This window comes from Dermacentor andersoni, chromosome 11 (assembly GCF_023375885.2).
Source record: "Dermacentor andersoni chromosome 11, qqDerAnde1_hic_scaffold, whole genome shotgun sequence".
Taxonomy (NCBI): Eukaryota; Metazoa; Arthropoda; class Arachnida; order Ixodida; family Ixodidae; genus Dermacentor; species Dermacentor andersoni.
This window is the reverse complement of record NC_092824.1, coordinates 112771448-112790398: the sequence shown is the minus strand read 5'-3', so window position 1 is coordinate 112790398 and position 18951 is coordinate 112771448. Positions and strand designations below refer to the sequence as shown.

The window sequence follows — 18951 nt, the reverse complement described above, 5'->3', positions numbered from 1 at the left end:
TGGCTCAACCTATTCTAGCGTGCAAGTAGTGAAGCTACGCATTTGACAAATTCAATTTCCGGGATTTTAGATCAATCGAATAAACTTATAAAAGATGGTTCAATGAACTGGTAGGTTGAGGGCGATAAATATCTCTCATTGTTTTTAGTTGGTGTCCCAACGTGGCTAGTCATTGGGGAAAGCAGGGGTTATAGTATGGCGTCAAGAAGGAGAAGGATGCAAATTCAGGTGACGGCGCCTTGTACAATTATTCTTATGCTACTCATTCCTAAAAAAAAAAGAGAATAGCCGTATAGGGGAGTGCGCAAGTTTCCGAGTCATGCTTTCATTGAAACTAGGCTTCCAGGACTTATATTTAATCGAAACACCATTTCGTTTGTCAATATACGGTGCTTCCACGATTCCGTGTAATAATGTCTAGGTTCGCAGTTATAGGAGATGAACTTCGTTTTCAGTTGTAGAGGCACTCAGTCCGCTCAAGCTGAACAAGTACGGGCTGCCGGAAGTTGATACCAAGACGATGCAGTCGAGCGAGCCCTGGGTGTTTTGCGGTGGTGACCTAGCCGGCGTCGCAGAGACTACGGTTGAGGCTGTCAATGATGGGAAGACAGCCTCATGGCACATCCACAAATATCTGCAGGTAAGAAAATCTCGAATGATCTGTGACAAACTAGCTGCAGTCTTTCCTTTTACTAGTCATCATGCACTGATATAAAGTACTTATTTGAAATAGGGTTTCAATTTTAGTTCGTAGCTACGCCTCTCACCCCTCTTCCCCTTTCCTATCATTGTTCTGTACACCAATATCTTTCGCGGTGGTCTACAATTAGAAAACAAGAAAATCATCATCTTGAGTGGCATGTAACTTTCTTTGTTCATCCACTGTCGATCACTTGTGAGAACACATTGAAAGGTCTTTATCCACCTGTGACCCCTCTGGTCTCTTTTGACTGCTCTTCGTAGTGATTCCTTATTGTGTTGCGTGGATGCAGTCGCTGCACAACCTGTCCGTACCGCCAGTACCCGAGTTGCCCCGCTTCTACACCCCCATCGACTTGGTGGATCTAAGCGTGGAATTCTGTGGACTCAAGTTCAAAAACCCTTTCGGCCTCGCCAGCGCTCCGCCCACAACAACCAGCGCCATGATCCGGCGAGCATTCAAAGCTGGATGGGGATTCGCCCTGACCAAGACTTTCGGCCTCGACAAGGCAAGTGGTCCTTAAGGTCCTCTACTAAAAGGCACAAACTGCAAACGATATACGGCGCACTTCGTTTTCTTACTTTACTTTCAGTGTTATATAGGTTAGGGACGGTTGGTGCATCCGAACGAGGGGAGTGGGGAGGGGAAGGAAGTTAAACAACGCTAGGAATTGACGACGAAAGAATGATAGCACGAGAAATGTATATGCAATGGCTTGCGTCTGCACATAATCCGGATCAAAAAGTTCCAATTTGACGCGTTGTGCATTGCGCTTGGGGTCGCTAAAACACCAGTATGGACGGTGAAGTAAAAGGCAGAGAAACAGATCTTGGACGGTAAATCGCTTCACTGTGTCCAATTATTTCTTCATGGCCTTCTTCGTCCAGTTAAGCTTTATGCGTCTGCTAGCGCCTCCAAGGACATTGGTAACCTTACATTTGAATCCTTTGTGACGTACAATTTATTGCACTGAGCGAAGGTTTAAATGTAAGGGTAACAGAGCTCATGAAATAGATCTCGAGTGGCTAAGCCTATTTAAAAACGATAGGTATTCAAATGAGTTGCAAATAACGAAGGTTTTATTTATTTCATCCGATTCTATATCGTCATCCATGATTGTATCCCACAAGCACTGCTTTGTGAAAGGCAGATGCTTGTTGCTGCAGAATTTACTCGCTCTCAATTGAAAAAAAAAAAAGACCCGCATTCTCTATGAAACTCATATCCAATAATCCCATATGACATATGAGAACATATGATTTTTGTATAGAGCCTCGTGTTTAATATCGGAATATTGGTTAGAATGTTATGGGACGTAGATTTTTTTGGATCAGACATCACCATTATTGACAAAATTTCATTCTGCTTACGACGCATAAAGTAAATGGTTTCAAGATCTCTGCTGTATTCGTATTAGGTACATGGCGTTCGGTGTGGAACCTTTGGAAACGGCATTGCTAAACTTTTTACTGTTCAATAAGCTTTTGTCTTTAATTTGAGACAGAGATCGTTCATTTTGCTACCATGTTTCTAGTTGGCAATGCAGTTGAATCTTAGCAGTCACTCTCACTATGTTCGTTTATCGACTGGAACTGCATGCGCCCAGGACGTCGTGACCAATGTTTCACCTCGCATCATAAGAGGATCGACATTCGGCCACACGTACGGACCGGGCCAGGGATCCTTCCTCAACATCGAACTGATCAGCGAGAAGACGTCAGCGTACTGGTGCGGCAGCATATCGGAACTTAAGAAGGATTTCCCTGATCATGTGAGCACTTACGCCAATTTCATTACTATGTTCTTACTTGCTGCATCTCAACTGAATCAAATATGTGAAAAACAGTGCAAAAATTGCTCGTGTTCGTCGTCTTACAAGTCTTATCCGCGTTTTTTGCGCTGTTTTCCACTATATTTAATCCCATTAACGAGGCCAGCTCTCAGTCATGACTCAACTATATCGTCTTGCTGGATAAAAAAAAGCAAGCTTTCTACCACTTATAACTAGCAGAACTGCCAATCTGCAGTAAGAATTGCTTTCATTCTTCAGAACTTGCTTTATCCTTCTCGCCCACCCTTCTGCAAAGAGAGCGCGAGATTAGCACTGAGTGAATAAACATGTGTGCAAAAGAATAATTTTAATTCACAACAGAAGCACCGGCGAAGTTCATCAACCATGAGTAACCTTCGTGGTTGAAGTACTCCGTCAGTGCGAAGCAATAAACGTGAATAGCAATAAATTTGTCCTCCTGAGCAGGCTTAACGGAGGAATTGTTTTACTTCAGAAATAGCCGACTTTTGCGCGTGTGTACATATATATTCTAATGCACTGCTCTAATCAACTTCACATTGTGGCCTTTTCTTGGTTTTAGATTGTGATCGCCAGCATTATGTGCACATTCAACGAGAAGGACTGGACAGAGCTCGCGCAACAAGCTGAGGTGAGGCAAATTTATTTACTTTGAAGAATCGCAGCCTAATTTATCGCTAACCTGTTAGCGCTGCTATAATACGCAGCGAAACACGAGACAGGAAGGATTAAAGCTTCATCACTTCTTTGAGGACACTGGCATACCTACCAAGCCATGTGCTCTAAAGTTCATAAAATCATATCTTCGTAAATTCCGTGGACGTAAATCCATAAATCCCTTAACGTAAATCGTAATTGTAAAAAGCAAAACGTAAATCCCATAAGTTCCGGAGGGAGGAGCTTTAAGCTGGAAGAAAGCACGAACTCTCATGAAATATAAGAACACATCTTTTGTGGCATACGTCGGCACTTTAGACACAATACATTAGGAGCAGAAGAATTTCGAACAGTAGAGACGGACAAGCAGCACAGTGTATTGAGATCGCATCGACCTTTTAGCAGCTTTACTGTTGGCAATTTTGTCTGTTTCAGGAACTATGCCGAATAAAACTTGTTCACAACAAATTCGACACTGATATACGGCGTCTTGCACTAACACAAGACGGCACAAATACCATCGAAGTCTTGTAATACAGTGGTGGTGGTGGTGGTGGATTGTAGCAACAGGCGGGCTTAGCCTGGCGATCAAGGCCGGCAATTGCTCCGCCCGAACAATTGCCGGGCGGAGCAATTGCGCATGCGTGCTGCAGGCACGCATGCGGAAGGTCCTTTTTTTGCAGATTCTTCAGGAGAGCGTCCCTTTCATATACACTTCTTTGCAATCTTGCGCCATCCCATTCTACAACACCTTTGGAACATTTTTACGAACAGAATTAATGTTGCGTAAAATATAACGCAGCCTTCGTAAACTCGTAGAACGAGCCCAAATTTGGGAACTTCACAAAAATATAGAAAGATTTGGCAGGTACGCACTACGGACCTCACAGCATGGTGTGAGGCTATGAGCGTCTCTTTAGTGCGCATGCGTGAAACCAGCTGGTGAAAGGGTAAAGTTCTCATCGCTTCACCACCCGACACCCTTATGGGTTTCTCAGAAAATAAAGCTTCGCAGTAAAAGAAAAATTTGTCCTCGCTCTGGTTTCGAGCCCAGGACCAATGCTTTTGCCGGACGGTTGCTCTACCATCTGAGCTAACCACAAGGCTAGCATGCCGCAGGGCGAGGGTGAAGAGATCCGCTGCTCGAAGCGCAGGGACACTGAATAGCTAATCAGTCTTGAAAGTGATTGTGCAACTGCTGTCAGTGCTTTAGGCATATCTTGTGATTCAGTTTTGTTTATTTATTATACCTCAAAGGTCCCTGAACAGGACATTGCCTAAGGGGAGACTTCTCTTCGCCACATGACAAGGAGAAGTCGGTGATATACGAAGCGCCAGCTTCTCCTTCAAAATCGTCGTGATGAAAACATTTTTGGCGGTCCTATGCTACTAAAGCATCAGCGCGGGATGATGCGAATTCTGATAAGATCTCAATGTGATAACGTTCCCTCTTCATCGCAGACGGCAGGTGCAGATGCGCTCGAGCTGAACCTATCTTGCCCGCACGGGATGGGTGAAAGAGGAATGGGATTGGCTTGCGGTCAGGTAAGGCAAATCTCGTCTGACAGCAAGCCTGAGATGTTCGAGAAGAGTAAACACGCTATGAAATAACGACTGTACCTTTTTTACCAATCTCTGAAGGATCCAGAGCTGGTCCGAAACATTTGCCTTTGGGTGCGGAAGGCCGTGAAGATTCCATTCTTCGCGAAGCTTACGCCAAATGTCACCAACGTTGTCACGATTGCCAAGGCAGCCTATGAAGGTAAGCGAAAGTGGACAGCTGTCCTGCTACTTAACGTAAACTAACTTTCCATGGTTAAAGTTGCCCTAAGAATCAGAACCTGTAAGTTCCGTTAATGTAGAAGTGGTACAACTATGCACGTCCTTCACAATTCAATGATGGAGCCACTATCGAGCGCTAACATTTCAAGTGGTGCCTGTTATTGCCAATAGCTACGAAACTGCTTGTAGCGGAGCTGGCATGCAGTTGCTCACTTAAAACGATGCAAATTGTGTTCGCAGGCTTTCCGCAGCCTTTCACGTGAACTGGGCAAGAAACTAAAACTCATAATTTATTTTATTGCAACTGGGCATGATGCGGTGACCTTCAATGGCAGCGACGAAATAAACCGAGAGGCTCCATCGGAACTAAATGCAAACATCTCGCTGAGCGGTTCGCTTTGTCTACGCAGCATTTAAATATTGCTGTCACAGCTTGTTAGTCCGCATTCATGAAGGGAGTTTGCAGAAAGCAGTGAAACGCAGCATCCCCCTTAAGTGCCCGGCGTAAGATATTGCAAGTGTAAGGTCATCGACCTGTCTTCTTCATTGTCAGGCAAAATGAAACGTCTTCGACATTTTTGCTTTCCGAGGTGGGCTGCCGTAAAGCACAGTAGCATGAAAAAAAAACGGACAATCGAATGAAAATAATAACGAAGGCAGCAACAGCACCAGCACGAAGAGCTACGAGAGTTTTACGAGAGTAAAAGCATACCGGGGAGTTAGCTTTTACTGAGAGGTCGTCGACGAGAGGAAAAAACGAAGTGAACGTTATATTCACTGGCCATCCATGTTTCGCTCTTGGCAATTGGAGTACCACGAAAGTCATTTACCAAGGCTAGTCATCGTTGTGCTCGTATTTATGTGTTTCAGAAGCAATTCGCAATTTCATATCAAGATATACGATGGTATACTCTTTGACTTGGTGAGGGGGTGTTGAACCCTTACATAGGCTACGAAAAACTTAGGAAAAGCGACATTATGTGACATCGGCAGGGGGCTAACAAACGTGCGAGAAAATGCGCCCAATGCGCTTTCAGTTTTCGTATCATATCTTCTCAAGCTTTTCGTGACGCATCCACTCGTATGACAAACTTTACGTTTTGCACGGAGCCTGCCACACTATGTACTTTATTTCAAGCTTGGCTTTTTTTACGTATTCCGAAACGCCGTTACACTTGGCCTTTATCCAGAAAAGTGTCTGGTTGGCTACCCTACGCTGAGGAATAGGGACAAGGGAATATAAAGAAGGGACAGATGGGAGCGACATAAGCGCTGTATGTGTGTACGCGAGTAGACGATACCAAGCCGTCAAAGACGTCCAGTCCCCCTCAAGAAGCACAAAATCCTATTGTCTCCGTGGATGAGCTCAGAGTAGTAGGGCAGCAGAAATCGATAAAGTATGCCGATTTTTAATTTACACTAAAGGCATCATTATTCAGTACGAGTACTCTTCTGTTTGTTTGTAGGTAAGGCTGACGGCGTCACCGCAGTCAACACGGTGTCGGGTCTGATGGGCATCAAGTACAACAACGATCCATGGCCGGGCGTCGGCATCGAGAAGCGTACCACGTACGGCGGCATGTCCGGCAACGCTATCCGGCCCATTGCACTGCGCGCTGTGTCCGCCATTGCCCGGGCTCTGCCTGGATTTCCGATCCTCGCTACTGGCGGAATAGACTCCGCAGAGGCCGGATACCAGTTCCTACAGGCTGGAGCTTCAGTGCTTCAAGTAAGCTTCGCAATCTTTACTTGTTCCAATATTTGGCTAAGTACTTCCTTAGCGCTACTGTAGCCCATGGCATGCTTTGAAGTGGGATGTCGCTGGCAAAGGTTCAAACTATTACAAGGTTATCAACGACGTCTTGAAGTAATGAGCTAAATGAATGACTTCTGTAGAAGTCCATGACAATTATTTTAAGTTAAAATCTCCACGATTGAGAATTTCGCACAACTAATTGGATTCGAGCTTTTTTTCAAGCCTCATGGGCTTCGTCTTGACGGTTACTTGGGCCTTTCGCTGTTACCTGACGCGAATGATATGCCGGTGGCTTGTTTTGGTATGTCAGAAGAGGACAAATATTCCAGCTTTGAAGTTTCCCTACTTATGAGCATACAGAAATTAGTCGGTAGCATTTCTTGGCAACTATGAGGGAGGCAAACTTTTGTTTCTTTTAGGCCTAATTAAACTAGATTGGTGAGTTCAATAACTTAGGCTGCGACGAGATGCGAAAGCTCGAATTGAATCCTCCATTTATTTCTTTGCATTTTTTTATTTAACTCGCACGTCAAGCACCTGCAACATTTGACCAAGCAGGTTTAAGATAGCTTGTTGGAGTCACCGCACGCATACAGCCTTCTCATTGCTGAGACTGTACACGTTAGCGGGGCGTAAATACAGATTCCAGCATTTCAGACCATTTATTTAAAGCGTAAAACATTACTACTGATTCAAACTACAAATAATATTCTTGATATCGAAACTACGAGCGCTAAAAATAATTCAGCCAGAGAGGTGGACAGGATACGTGTAACAGAGAGAATAAAATTCTGAATCGTTGTTGTAATACGAAGAAAACTAATCTGATTAAGCTGTATCGATCATTATGAGTTGATTTGCATTTACGGACGATTCAACAGTGTACAATGATTGGTCGTTCTAGGTGTGCAGTTCCATACAGAACCAGGACTTCACGGTGATCGAAGACTATCTGACGGGACTGAGGGCAGCACTGTACGTAAAGAACCTCGAAGGAACGGAGAACTGGGAGTGTCAGTCACCCCCCGTACGGCCACACCAGAAAGGAAAGCCGATACTCAAGCCTGCCAGACTGGGAAGCCAGGTATGGACGTTTACAACGTTTGTCGGCTTTCATTGCACGAATGACGGTCATAAAGTTCGTATTATCGGCACCATACATTTCGCACAGGCGTACACAATACGCACCCAAATGAGTGCACACTTCTCTAGTTTTAGGAAAATGTAAAAATTGTTCTATACACCAAAGCGGAAAACCGCTAGGACATCGAAATAAAATGGCAGCGCCCACCGGAATAGTTCGTCGCAGTAGGAGCAGTGAACCGCATTCTGCATTTGAAGGGATACAATGCGAGAGAGTCTCATGCCGAGTTAGTGGCGTTGTACAGTGGCGGTCACTGTACACCGCCACCAACACGGTTGCCTGCCCTGCAGGCAAGCATCTCGTATGGGAGTGCCGTTATCACTGAGAATAAGAATAGTCACCTCTTCGACAAATGTTAGCGCGTGCTTGTACTCTTAGACCCGTCGTGGATGCTTGGTGGCTTTGGCATTGCGCTGCTAAGCACGAGGTTACGGGATCAAATGCCAGCCACGGCGGCCGCTTTTCGACGGGGGCGAAATGCGAAAAACACCCATGTACTTACATTTAGGTGCACGTTAAAGAAGCCCAGGTAGTCAAAATCAATCCGGTGTCCACCACTATGACGTGCCTCCTAATCTTATCGTAGTTTTGGCACGTAAAACCCCCTTTTTTTGCTACTCTTAGCTTAGCAACTGAAGAAACCACTACTATAGTAGTGCGTGGGAAACTGATAAAACATTATTGTCATGGAAATATGAATCACAAAAGTTCAACGGAGATCTAGCAGTAAATGCGAGAAAAATGCGTTAGTATTACGTCAGCCCTCTTTGATGTCCCGGATCTATTATTAAATCTGCGTTCACCGCTTTGCCAACTCTTGTGCGGAGTTCACTCGTCCACACGTCCTGCCTGCTTCAGAAGCAAAAGCCACGTGACGGTGGTCCGGAGCAGACCACCACCGGGTGGAATATATATATATATATATATATATATATATATATAGTAGGCAAAGAGGGATTCTTCAGGCTACCTTTCAAACGTAAAGAACTTGAGTGGTGCTACAAGGTAAACAGAACAAGTATTTAATTTCGACAGTTTCGATCGGTGGACCGATCTTCATCAGGGTTTACAAAAAAATGGCAGTTCGGCCCTGGTAGTGAAGACACCAGACCGGGTGCCCGGTCGTTCTTAAATACATAAGAACGACCGGGCACCCGGTCTGGTGTCTTCACTACCAGGGCCGAACTGCCATTTTTTTGTAAACCCTGATGAAGATCGGTCCACCGATCGAAACTGTCGAAATTAAATACTTGTTCTGTTTACCTTGTAGCACCACTCAAGTTCTTTATATATATATATATATATATATATATATATATATATAGTCATATCATAAGAAGCCAACAAATATATATATATATATATATATATATATATATATATATATATATAAGGACATTACCTTGCTAGCACTCTAGCGGGTATCAATAAACTTCTACGCGTATGATCTCGCTGTAATTTTTATATGTTGGCAGAATAACTGGCTGCGTGCCGACGGAAACGTTTACGCAAGAACAGGACGAGGATAATCAGGTGCCCACTGCTGCAAGCAAACAGGTCCTCTAAGTGAGTTCCGTATATCTTTGAAAACGTCCGCTGAAGTTTGTTTACAGTAACAACGCATTTATATGGTTTTCCAGCAGTTTACCCGGTAGATCATGGCTGCATAAGCTTTTAAGTTATGCCAGGCGTTTTGTGATAGTGTTGTTTTAATGAAGCTTGCGTCCAGTATGGTCAAAACTGCATTCGATCAATCTTGCAGACGCTGCCAAACTTTGGGCAATATCTGCAGAAGAAGGAAGCCCTTGCTGCTGAAGAGAAACTGACGGCTGACCTACTTTCCGAAGACAAGGTGGCAGCGACTTATCGAGATATTAGAAAGCTCAAAGGGAAGATTCCGAACGTTCAGGCAAGATATTTTTTTATATGATATTGGATGTTCAATTCTAACCAAGCATACAAAACCTACACCGGATAATCGCGCGCGACCAAGTTCCAGAGTGTCGGATTGAAACTTTCTTAGTTGGGTTTTTGCTCCGTTTCTGTTTAACTCTGGAGCAAGAATATGAAAGCTTCAGCTAGTTTAAACCAGTGAGTGTTGGTTCACATAACCACGAATATTTAGAGGAAAACAGCATAAACTTATTCTTTAGAAGAACTCAACTGTGCTTCTGGGATCCATGGGCTTCACCTTCGCTGTAAGCGGATATATCGAGTTAATACAGTCGGGCGAAGCCAGGCTTGGAGTGGTGTGCTAAGGTCTCCGGAGAGAGGGAAGGGGGCAGGGTGCTGTCTCTGGGTCCACCAATAAAATGAGGTAGTTTGTTTGAGCCACAAGTGCAGGCAATCCATGGTTGAAATAACCCTGAAAAGGTGACCAACCAGAACTATATATATATACATTGGTTTCGTTCTCGAGTGACAAAGTTTGGGATGCTTGTGTTCAGTTCCGGTTCTGCGCTCTGCTAGCTGATTGAGTAGCTTATGCCTTTGTGCGAATACTGCCTGAATATTTTTGTCAAAATTGGCCGCTAAAAGAACTTAGAAAGTTAATGAAGCGAAAGACACTGAGAGCAATAAACGGTAATTTTGAAATTGTAGAAAGTATTGAAAGCTCTGGAGCCTCGTCGTTCGCTTGGTGTGAATGCACCAATGCGCCGTATATTTCAGCACAGCTCTAGAGATTTCGTTTGAACTGGAGTCGTGTTGTTGTTCGCAGGACGTGATTGGTGCGTCACTGAAGAAGATCGGCACCTTTGGGGACCTGGACATTACTCAACAGGTTGTGGCTTTAATCGACGAGGTAAGATTACGTTTGTTTTCCATTTCACTTTGAAGTGACTGTTCGTTCCAAAATTCGCTACCGCGATCGCAGATCGGCTGATGGGCAAAATGGAGAAAAGCCCCCATGGCATGACCTCGCCCAGAATTCAAGAGCAGCATTTATTCGTGGTCGAGGTTACGATCATGAATAGCTGTACTAATACGAAGTTTCTCGTCAGAAAAAACAAAAACATAACAAAACAGTCAGTCCATGCTTCAGCGTCATGAGCAGTTACAAAGGAATAAAAAGACAAAAAGAAGTACGGACAATTCGCCCGCGACAAGGAAAGGAGGGTCTGCTAACTGGCCGTCGCTGCACGACGTAGTTTGCAGACACTGTCTTGAGTGTTTGTCGAGCCTGAGACGAAGAGATAATATGTGCAACTTCCTTTACATCAGTAGTTGAGTGTCAGCTGGTTAAGTGAGCTCTGGAGCAAATGAAATTGGATGCCGAAACGAAGACAGACTGAATGAAATATGGTTTCTCGCTCATAATCAAAATTGCTGAGAGCAAAAGTTTAAGCACCACTGGAGGGGGCATCTATATGAAGTTAGACTTTCGTACAGCATGTGTCCTTCAGCTGGGCTGGTGTCTTCTGGTGCTTGTAGCAATGGCCAACGGGAACGGGCAGAGCCAAAGGGAAAAATCGTAAGCACCGCAGCGTGAAACAGCGCCGCAATCCACTTGGTGTGCACTCCTGCGACATTCAACCTGTGTCTTATGCCTGCGTGCCTATACAATTACTTGAAAACACTGGGGTGTCATTATGCTGGCCCCGCGAGCGTGTAAATATCATGACGGACGCACGGTATTACTGTTTATTTGCAAACGCCAACATGGTGTGACAGACGCACTTGGCTTTCCACAGTTGCGGTCACTCGCTGACACCATATGCGAGTGCCATGAAAGGTTCGCATTACAGCAAGAAATGGCTGGTGTCCCACGCATAGAAATCACAGAAAGAGAAAGCGAGAGAGGAAAGGCCAGGCAAGGCACGGACATTGTTAAGCATAGACACGTTGAGAGGCTAGCCCGCGAACAGACTATCAATGCTGCGGTAAGGAATTAAACTGGTAGAATGATCTAGTCGGAACAACGCCTGTAACTCCATTTCAAAAGCACAGCATGTTCTTTTTTAAATAGTTTTTGCCGGTCGCCCTTTCCCTGCAGGACATGTGCATCAACTGCGGCAAGTGCTACATGACGTGCAACGACTCGGGCTACCAAGCCATCGAGTTCGACGCAGAGACGCACCTTCCCACCGTGACAGACAGCTGCACGGGCTGCACATTGTGCCTGTCCGTCTGTCCCATACCAGAGTGCATCCAGATGGTGCGCCGCACGACGCCTGCCGCGCCAAAGCGGGGTGTGCCCTTCGACCAGACCGAGCAGTTCATGAAGGCGCGATTCCCCATGCTGGCGCAGTGACTCTCCGTTTACGAAATTCACGGCTATTGACGAAATGGCCGCTGGTGCTTCGAATCCGCCTGCGTTGGAACACATCTAGAGACCCTCGAAGGGCGGACGCTATTGCAATAATAAAATTGACAGAAAGATAAACAAGATTCTGTCATAGTTTCGGTTTAGGTTAATTATGATGATGATGACAATACATATGTTTAGAAAAAGTGGCACTTTCGTCTGCAGTTTGGAGGGGGTAAGAGCATGGTGGTACTATATGGTTGAAAAGATAGCGGCGCTACGAAGAGTGACATCTACAAACAGGGCGCCGACTCCCTGACAAAATCCAAGACAGTCATTGGCTGAGCGATTGGAAGAATGAATTCCTCGTAGCCAGCGGTCTCTTCTTGCCGAAAGTGTCTTTTTCACGCCATATCGTGGGTCTGTAGCCCAAACGGGTTGCTCCACGGTAGGTTTAAAGGGCTCTCGGCAGTCAGGACAGGTGGTAAAAGTGACATTTTCTAGTATAGCACACTGGTGCTTTCTGGGAAATCAGCTCAAAGTCAGCCAAAAGTTAAAGTCAATCAAAAGCTAACTTCAGCCAAGTTTTCAAACTATGCCGAAGCACTTAGGAGGACGCGACCAAATCCATGTTATCGTATGAAGCAAGCCACACTGCATTTTGTACTCTGCTTAGTTGCGCTTAATTGCATAATAAGTCAAGAAAACTTAATAAACGTCGCAAGTAATAACTTTAGGACAAACCCTTCAGTATAAAGTTGCAGAGCGTTCTAAAAAAAAAAAAACATCCAACAGCTCCTCACTTAACTTTTTCTGCATCCTAAAGAAAACCGACGAGATATAAATGAAAAAAAAAGCACGTGACACGCCCGTTCGCGCGCCGCACTTGCAATGCTCTCAGACCTGCCGACTATTTATACGCTTACCTCGCAGCCATGTAGTTTCCTACAATAACTACTAGAGGGAACTCTGGTGCTGCGATCGTTCTCCCACCATGAGAATGATAGTACACGGATTTATCTGATCTTCGTGCTTGTGCCTTCAAACACTCTTGTAGCATCATTTATTACTATTTATTTGCTTTCATTGGCCTGTATTTCAAGGCAATCAAACCTTTTTTTTAAATGCTGAGGAGAACAACGCTCTGGAGAACACGCGTAATCACTGCTAATTAGGGTGGTTCCGCTTGTCCATTCGTCCGTGGCGTAATGGTTTCAAGAACGGGCTTCTGTGCTAGAGGTCCTGGGTTGGAATCTTGCTACCGGATAATTTTATAATTTCAAGTTAATTATTTATAACGTAGTACCTTCTCGAAAATGATCAGCTTGCCAAGCCACAAAGCCGTTTAAAGCCAGAAGGACGAATAAGAAGAAACGTCTATTCATTCACTCATGAAAATATACCTGACAACAAAATATACAGGAGGAGGTCTCAAAGCTCGGGGCTCTAAGGGAACCTTCTGTACAAAGTTTAAAAATAAATGTTACTAGCATAATAAACGAGTACTAACATGAGGAAGGCAAGAGATCAAGACATGAAATAATATAACGTTATAGAGAACTAATGATAGAATATTTAATAAAGCATACAAACTGCAGTAAATGACATTGCACGAAAATAATCTCAAGTAAAGCAAGAGAGAATACATATTCCTTTTGAAACTGCCTATACTGGGAAATACTTGTTAGTTTTAGCAGAGTTCCGAAAGGACAGCGCCGCGAACAAAAAAGTTAATTTTCTATAATTAAACTTTAGGCAATAAGGAGTTATTAGCTGATGCAAATCGAGTTGTTTCGTTATTAAGAAACTGTACTCGCTTAGAAATTATTGAGGGAATGTTTAAGTGAAGTATGTTGTAGGGCATGAATTGGCAAGCCTAATTTATGCAGATAGCTTATGAATTGTGAGAATGCGATGCACTTGCAAAGGTGTCGATGCGCTACATCGGAATGATTGAATAGTAATACAGTGGATGGCATGGTTTCGAACGTATTGTTATGGAGCTAGCTAAGAGGGATATGTGTAGCCCCATGACGCAATGCAGTAGGTGAAATGAATGTGAATGAACGCGGTAGGTTGAAAAAGCAAGCTGTTAGGCTGAAGTATAGGCGTGCTTTTAGAAGTATCCGGATACCATGTGCTGTTTTTTTGCTTTAGATGTGAGATATGGGCAATGTACTTAAGGTTAGAATCAAGGACAACCTCCCAAAATCGACAATGATTAGTAGCCGTTATGGGGTTATCAAATCCAGGCAAACCCATGCGCTACCCACCATTCCCACGCTCGCTGAACTGGCCTGCTGGCATCTCCCGTAGACGTTAGCCTCAAAGTTCCCTTTGGTAACTGTGTGAAACTCTATGCTCGCGGCGGTTCATGATATCGATAAGTAGACCAGGCAGCGCACCTTGGTTAAATGCACAGTTAGTTTATATATGCAGTACATTTGAGAGCCTTGCAATCGCGGTGCGCAATAGGGTATGTCACGTGTAGTTTTTTTTAATGTTTTTCTTTTCTATTTTCATATTTTGCGGCCTTTCAAAGATGACGCTGAAAAAACGATTACGTACTATGTGCAAAGTTAGCAGCTGCTAAATTATGTTTGTCAGAATGCTAGACTACTTTCGCATTCGGAAGTATTGCGTTACAGTTAATATATATGAAGTTCGTTAATTAATTTTGACTAATTATGCAAGTGAACAGTATAAATGTAAAGCTGATCATCTCCATAGAATAGCCAACATGTCTTTGGTCGCGTCCTCCTAGAGCCCTCCGGCATGTTTTAAACCTTGGCTAATGTTAGCTGGGACATCCTGTATATGTTGAAATGAAAATAAAAGTAAGAGCTGTAGTCGCATTATAATGTTGACGGCTGCTCATTTTTGCAGATTAGTAATAATAATAATCAAAATATTGCAAGAAACAATGTCATAGGCTAAAACAATCTAGAGCATACAGCCCCATACACACGAACGTAAAGATAAAAGGCGACGTCTATAGTTGCACCGTACTGAGTTCCAACATACACGCTTATGCAGAATTCCAAACATATAGCCGAGGCCGCACTGCTGTCTGAGATGAGCAGGGGCAAAGATGAGGAAGATACAAGTATGAAATAATATATGCACAGATATACGAAAGTCAAAAGCGTGCTTCATCACACAAGTTGCAAGAAAAAGTATGACACATAATATACGAGTGCAAATTAAAAACGCGCAATGGAAGCGGGTTGGGGTTACATTACTCAATCTAGTATGGCGCATAGTACAAGTTGGGTATGCCTCTCTCTTCAAAGAAATGTTTGAGTGCGTTCAACGCTTTTCGACCTGTTGTTTTCGAAGGCAAATGGCCCAACAATTTTGCGAGCGACAAAGGTTGGTGAGGGGATCAATTGCGACTAGCTCTTGTCCTAGCTGCTGTCTATGCGTAGCGTGTCTTCATCATCGTTGCCACAGGAGAAATCATGGCGATGAGGCCCGTTTGATGCGATATAGGAAAGGTTTTGTGTATGCTGTACTAGGGTGCAGTCTATAAATTAGGGTATGAGCACTTCTTTAAAGGTCTATCATCAACCGGTATTTGAGATGGGGGTCCTCCTGCTTTAGTAATTATAGCAAGCGCTGCATATTCATTCACGATAAAGAGATCGGGTGAACTTCTGCATATTTATGAGACGATCTTGCCTGCGACTCCGCTGATTTGTAGCCCGCATATTCCGGGACCCATTGCAGTGACACTTCTTTTCTTTCAGTAGCCTGAGCTAAACTTCTTAGTATTGCATGCGGTTATCGTGCGTGGGTTGGTTGTCATCAATATTTTCTAGACACGCTAAAACCGATGAGTCCGTACCAATTAGCCACATTTTTGGTTGCTCTATATCGCGATACATTATGCATCTAATCCTACTGCTTTTGGTGACGACTTACTCACGTCCTAGCCGACAGGCGTACTTCGCTGGTATAAATGGCGCACGGGGAAAGCTGACGCATGAAATTGGGGGGAGGGGGGGGGGAGGGATATGCGGTTAACCATCTTCCATTCACTATTCCTTTGCCTCTTTCCTCGCTTATCCACAGAAGCATAACAAGCTTATACCAGCCTACGTGACACCCCGTAACCCTTATATTACAATATTCTATAGAACTCCACTGTTTCCCATACATCATTTTACCCTTGAGAAACGAGCCGAATGTGCCAGGTGCACCTGGATAGTTCACTTGCTCCTTTCTCACTACATGTGGACAAAGCCTGCGTGCGGCCACGGCGTGATGTATGTTTACAGCTGTTCTCTGCGCCCCGGATATCCTCGTGCTACTTTCTCGTAGCTTTTTCTCAGCAACATATATTTTAGAAATTTTAATCTCCGATGGCACCTTATAACCCACATACAAGTGAAATGGTGTAGTAGGAGGAGGAAGCGCGTGCTTCATACCTCTCCACTAGCTAATCCCTTAGCTATAATTGCGCATGTCTTGGGTCCATACCCTGACTTACAGGGACAAGTCAAAACATTCATTCATTGACTTGTTGAAGAAAAAAAGAGCGAGATAACAGCGAGTTTAATGAGCAGCACACGGGGGGTAGGTTCGGTTGCGAGCTATGGGAAGTTGCGGCAGAAACGCTCCAGCGCTAAAAACACGGCGCGCGTCATACAAGACATGAAGAAATCTAAGAGACGATGAAAACCTACCTAAAGCGGTAGGCGAAAGGAAATGAAAGAGGTGGGCACTATGACTACCGGTTGTCCAAAGGGTGCGTGAAATTAAAAGAAAAAAATATATTCTAGTATATTTTGCTTTTTCTTCGTTTATTAAAATGTGCTCCAGCGATGTCGTCAGCTCAGTTACACACACATATATATATATATATATATATATATTTGCAAGGAACGCGCCGGAAACCCAAACGCAAGGAGATTATGCCATAAAAATTCAGAAAAAAGACAACGTTTTTAAACAGGCAGGTAGGTATACGTGCGTCTACAAATACCCAAGTGAGGCTGAAGTCGTGCATGTTTACGCGAAAACGCGAAACATCTGTTTTCGTGTACAGTAAGCGACCGGGGCGGGGGGTGACACTTTCCTTGAAGCGAGTTTAATTTGGCAAAAACGCTCACGGAATATTTACGACACCGACTAAAACGGCTTGCGAGAGTCGTGTGCCTATGTAGGAGCCATTTGCCGTAAATTATACCATCTCAAGTAGCATTGAAAGTTCAGCGAAAGTGAAGGAAGACATGTGTTCCCTGACGCATCAAGCAAAGCGGTTCCTTGAGAAGTCTGCCTCTATCAATGCAGTGTTCGCAAACCAGGAAGGCATTTAGAAGCGGGAAGTAGCACGAAACAGAAAACAATGACGTAGGTCGTCATACCAATGATTATGCCTAGAACCAAAAATATATTGCCGCATTGCGCTGTTACACAGCCGAGCAATCACATTCTTATCGTGCACTGATTAAGGTCAGTGTGCAAAAACATAAGTACAGTTCTACGGATATTCATTGCGCTTAATGTTGCCAACCGCAGAATGTTTGTGCTGAAAGCGCATTGTCAGCTCCCAAGGTGCCCTAGTATATCAGTGTCCTCGTAAAAAAATATATGACCGAGACATGCCGCACTATCCACTGAACTGTCCTTAGTTGGGCCACAATCACGACGATTATTAAGTTCAAAATATTCAAGACCACAGTCCCGTGGAAGATGTTCACAACTCAAGGTCAAATCCACACGCTGCGAGCATTTGTTGCTTGAAAATAACATCGATTTACCCAGTCATATTGATCACGGGTGAATTTGCTCTCGAGATAATAGTCTCAAATATAAAAAGAGAAATGCAGAGGAAGGAAAAAAAAAAAGCAATAAGACAAAGGTTTATGAGAGCAGTGGGCCCCATCTGCGGGCATGAGCGTTGTACACACACATATTAGCGTCCCTATTGAGCAGCTGCGTTCCTGCTACATCGTGATGCATACAGCAGAAGAAGGTTGTCAAGCTAAAGCTATCTTATCCTTTCTTTGCACCCCGACAAACGCCTACGGTTTTCCGTCTGTCTTGTCTCGCGCACCACCATGCTAAAAACCTGTGCCGCCACTGCCGGCATTCTTCGCACCAGCGTTTTGACACGCCTAGTATTTGTTTGGGCGCTGTTCCTACTGCACAGCAGCACTTGACACGCGTGTTGCATCGCGCATTGTCGCCTCCGCGTATTTTTAGAACACCGTGCTAAGAGCTCGAGCACCACGCTTCACGTTGCTATCGCTTTCCGCGGGTTCCGCCTTGGCCCGAAACTACCAGTTCATGGCTTATAAAGTGCGTCGTATATACTGAGTGCCATAAAAAGCGCCATACGACGCATTTTACAGACATACCTTGTATAAACACCACGACGAGACCCATTCCGTATTAGATAGTAGAGAGAATGGACAGCTTGCATGGCTATGTAGGAATAGTCGCAGACGCTGCAGATAAAAGTGCAAGGATGTGAAATTGTGTATTCCAAAATGACGTGACGTTAACTTAGTTGTTCATCTCCAGATGTGAACATGTTGGGCCCGGAGGAGGCACAACAAAGTAGTGCTTGTCGGTCTCCTTTGCGGTGTCTGTCCAACGCCCAACCCGTTTACTTATGCCTACAAGCATACTCAACGCCAAGTAACTTACGCTAAAACCAGTACTCACAATCTCTGCGTCATTTTGCAGAGAATTAGTTAGGGAAGGGCAAAAGGGGAAGAGGAAGCCACAATAACGCCGTAAAAGTGGAAAAACTGTTGGGGCCGCCGCGAGGGGGCTAGGTTTCACGACCGTTCCCTGGAAAAACGATTCCTCCCGAGGGGCCCATAAAATCTTGCCACAGCGTCGA

The 18951-nt window shown here is 44.4% G+C and overlaps 1 protein-coding gene across 3 annotated transcripts in view; it reads left to right on the top strand.

The window, feature by feature from the left end:
- su(r) (dihydropyrimidine dehydrogenase su(r)) overlaps nt 1-14949 on the top strand; it is a 30857-nt gene extending 15908 nt beyond the window's left edge. For 2 of the 3 annotated variants that reach the window (XM_050186384.3, XM_055075433.2), the window contains 11 exons: nt 456-640; nt 993-1208; nt 2307-2471; nt 3073-3141; nt 4629-4712; nt 4809-4929; nt 6416-6678; nt 7610-7789; nt 9612-9758; nt 10569-10652; nt 11844-14949. In XM_050186384.3, coding sequence (XP_050042341.1) covers nt 456-640; nt 993-1208; nt 2307-2471; nt 3073-3141; nt 4629-4712; nt 4809-4929; nt 6416-6678; nt 7610-7789; nt 9612-9758; nt 10569-10652; nt 11844-12101 — 1772 coding nt within the window. In that variant the 3' untranslated portion in view covers nt 12102-14949. The remainder of the gene's footprint in view (nt 1-455; nt 641-992; nt 1209-2306; nt 2472-3072; nt 3142-4628; nt 4713-4808; nt 4930-6415; nt 6679-7609; nt 7790-9611; nt 9759-10568; nt 10653-11843) is intronic. The other variant, XM_055075432.2, reaches the window with a different exon arrangement.
- The last annotated feature ends 4002 nt before the right edge of the window (nt 14950-18951 follow it).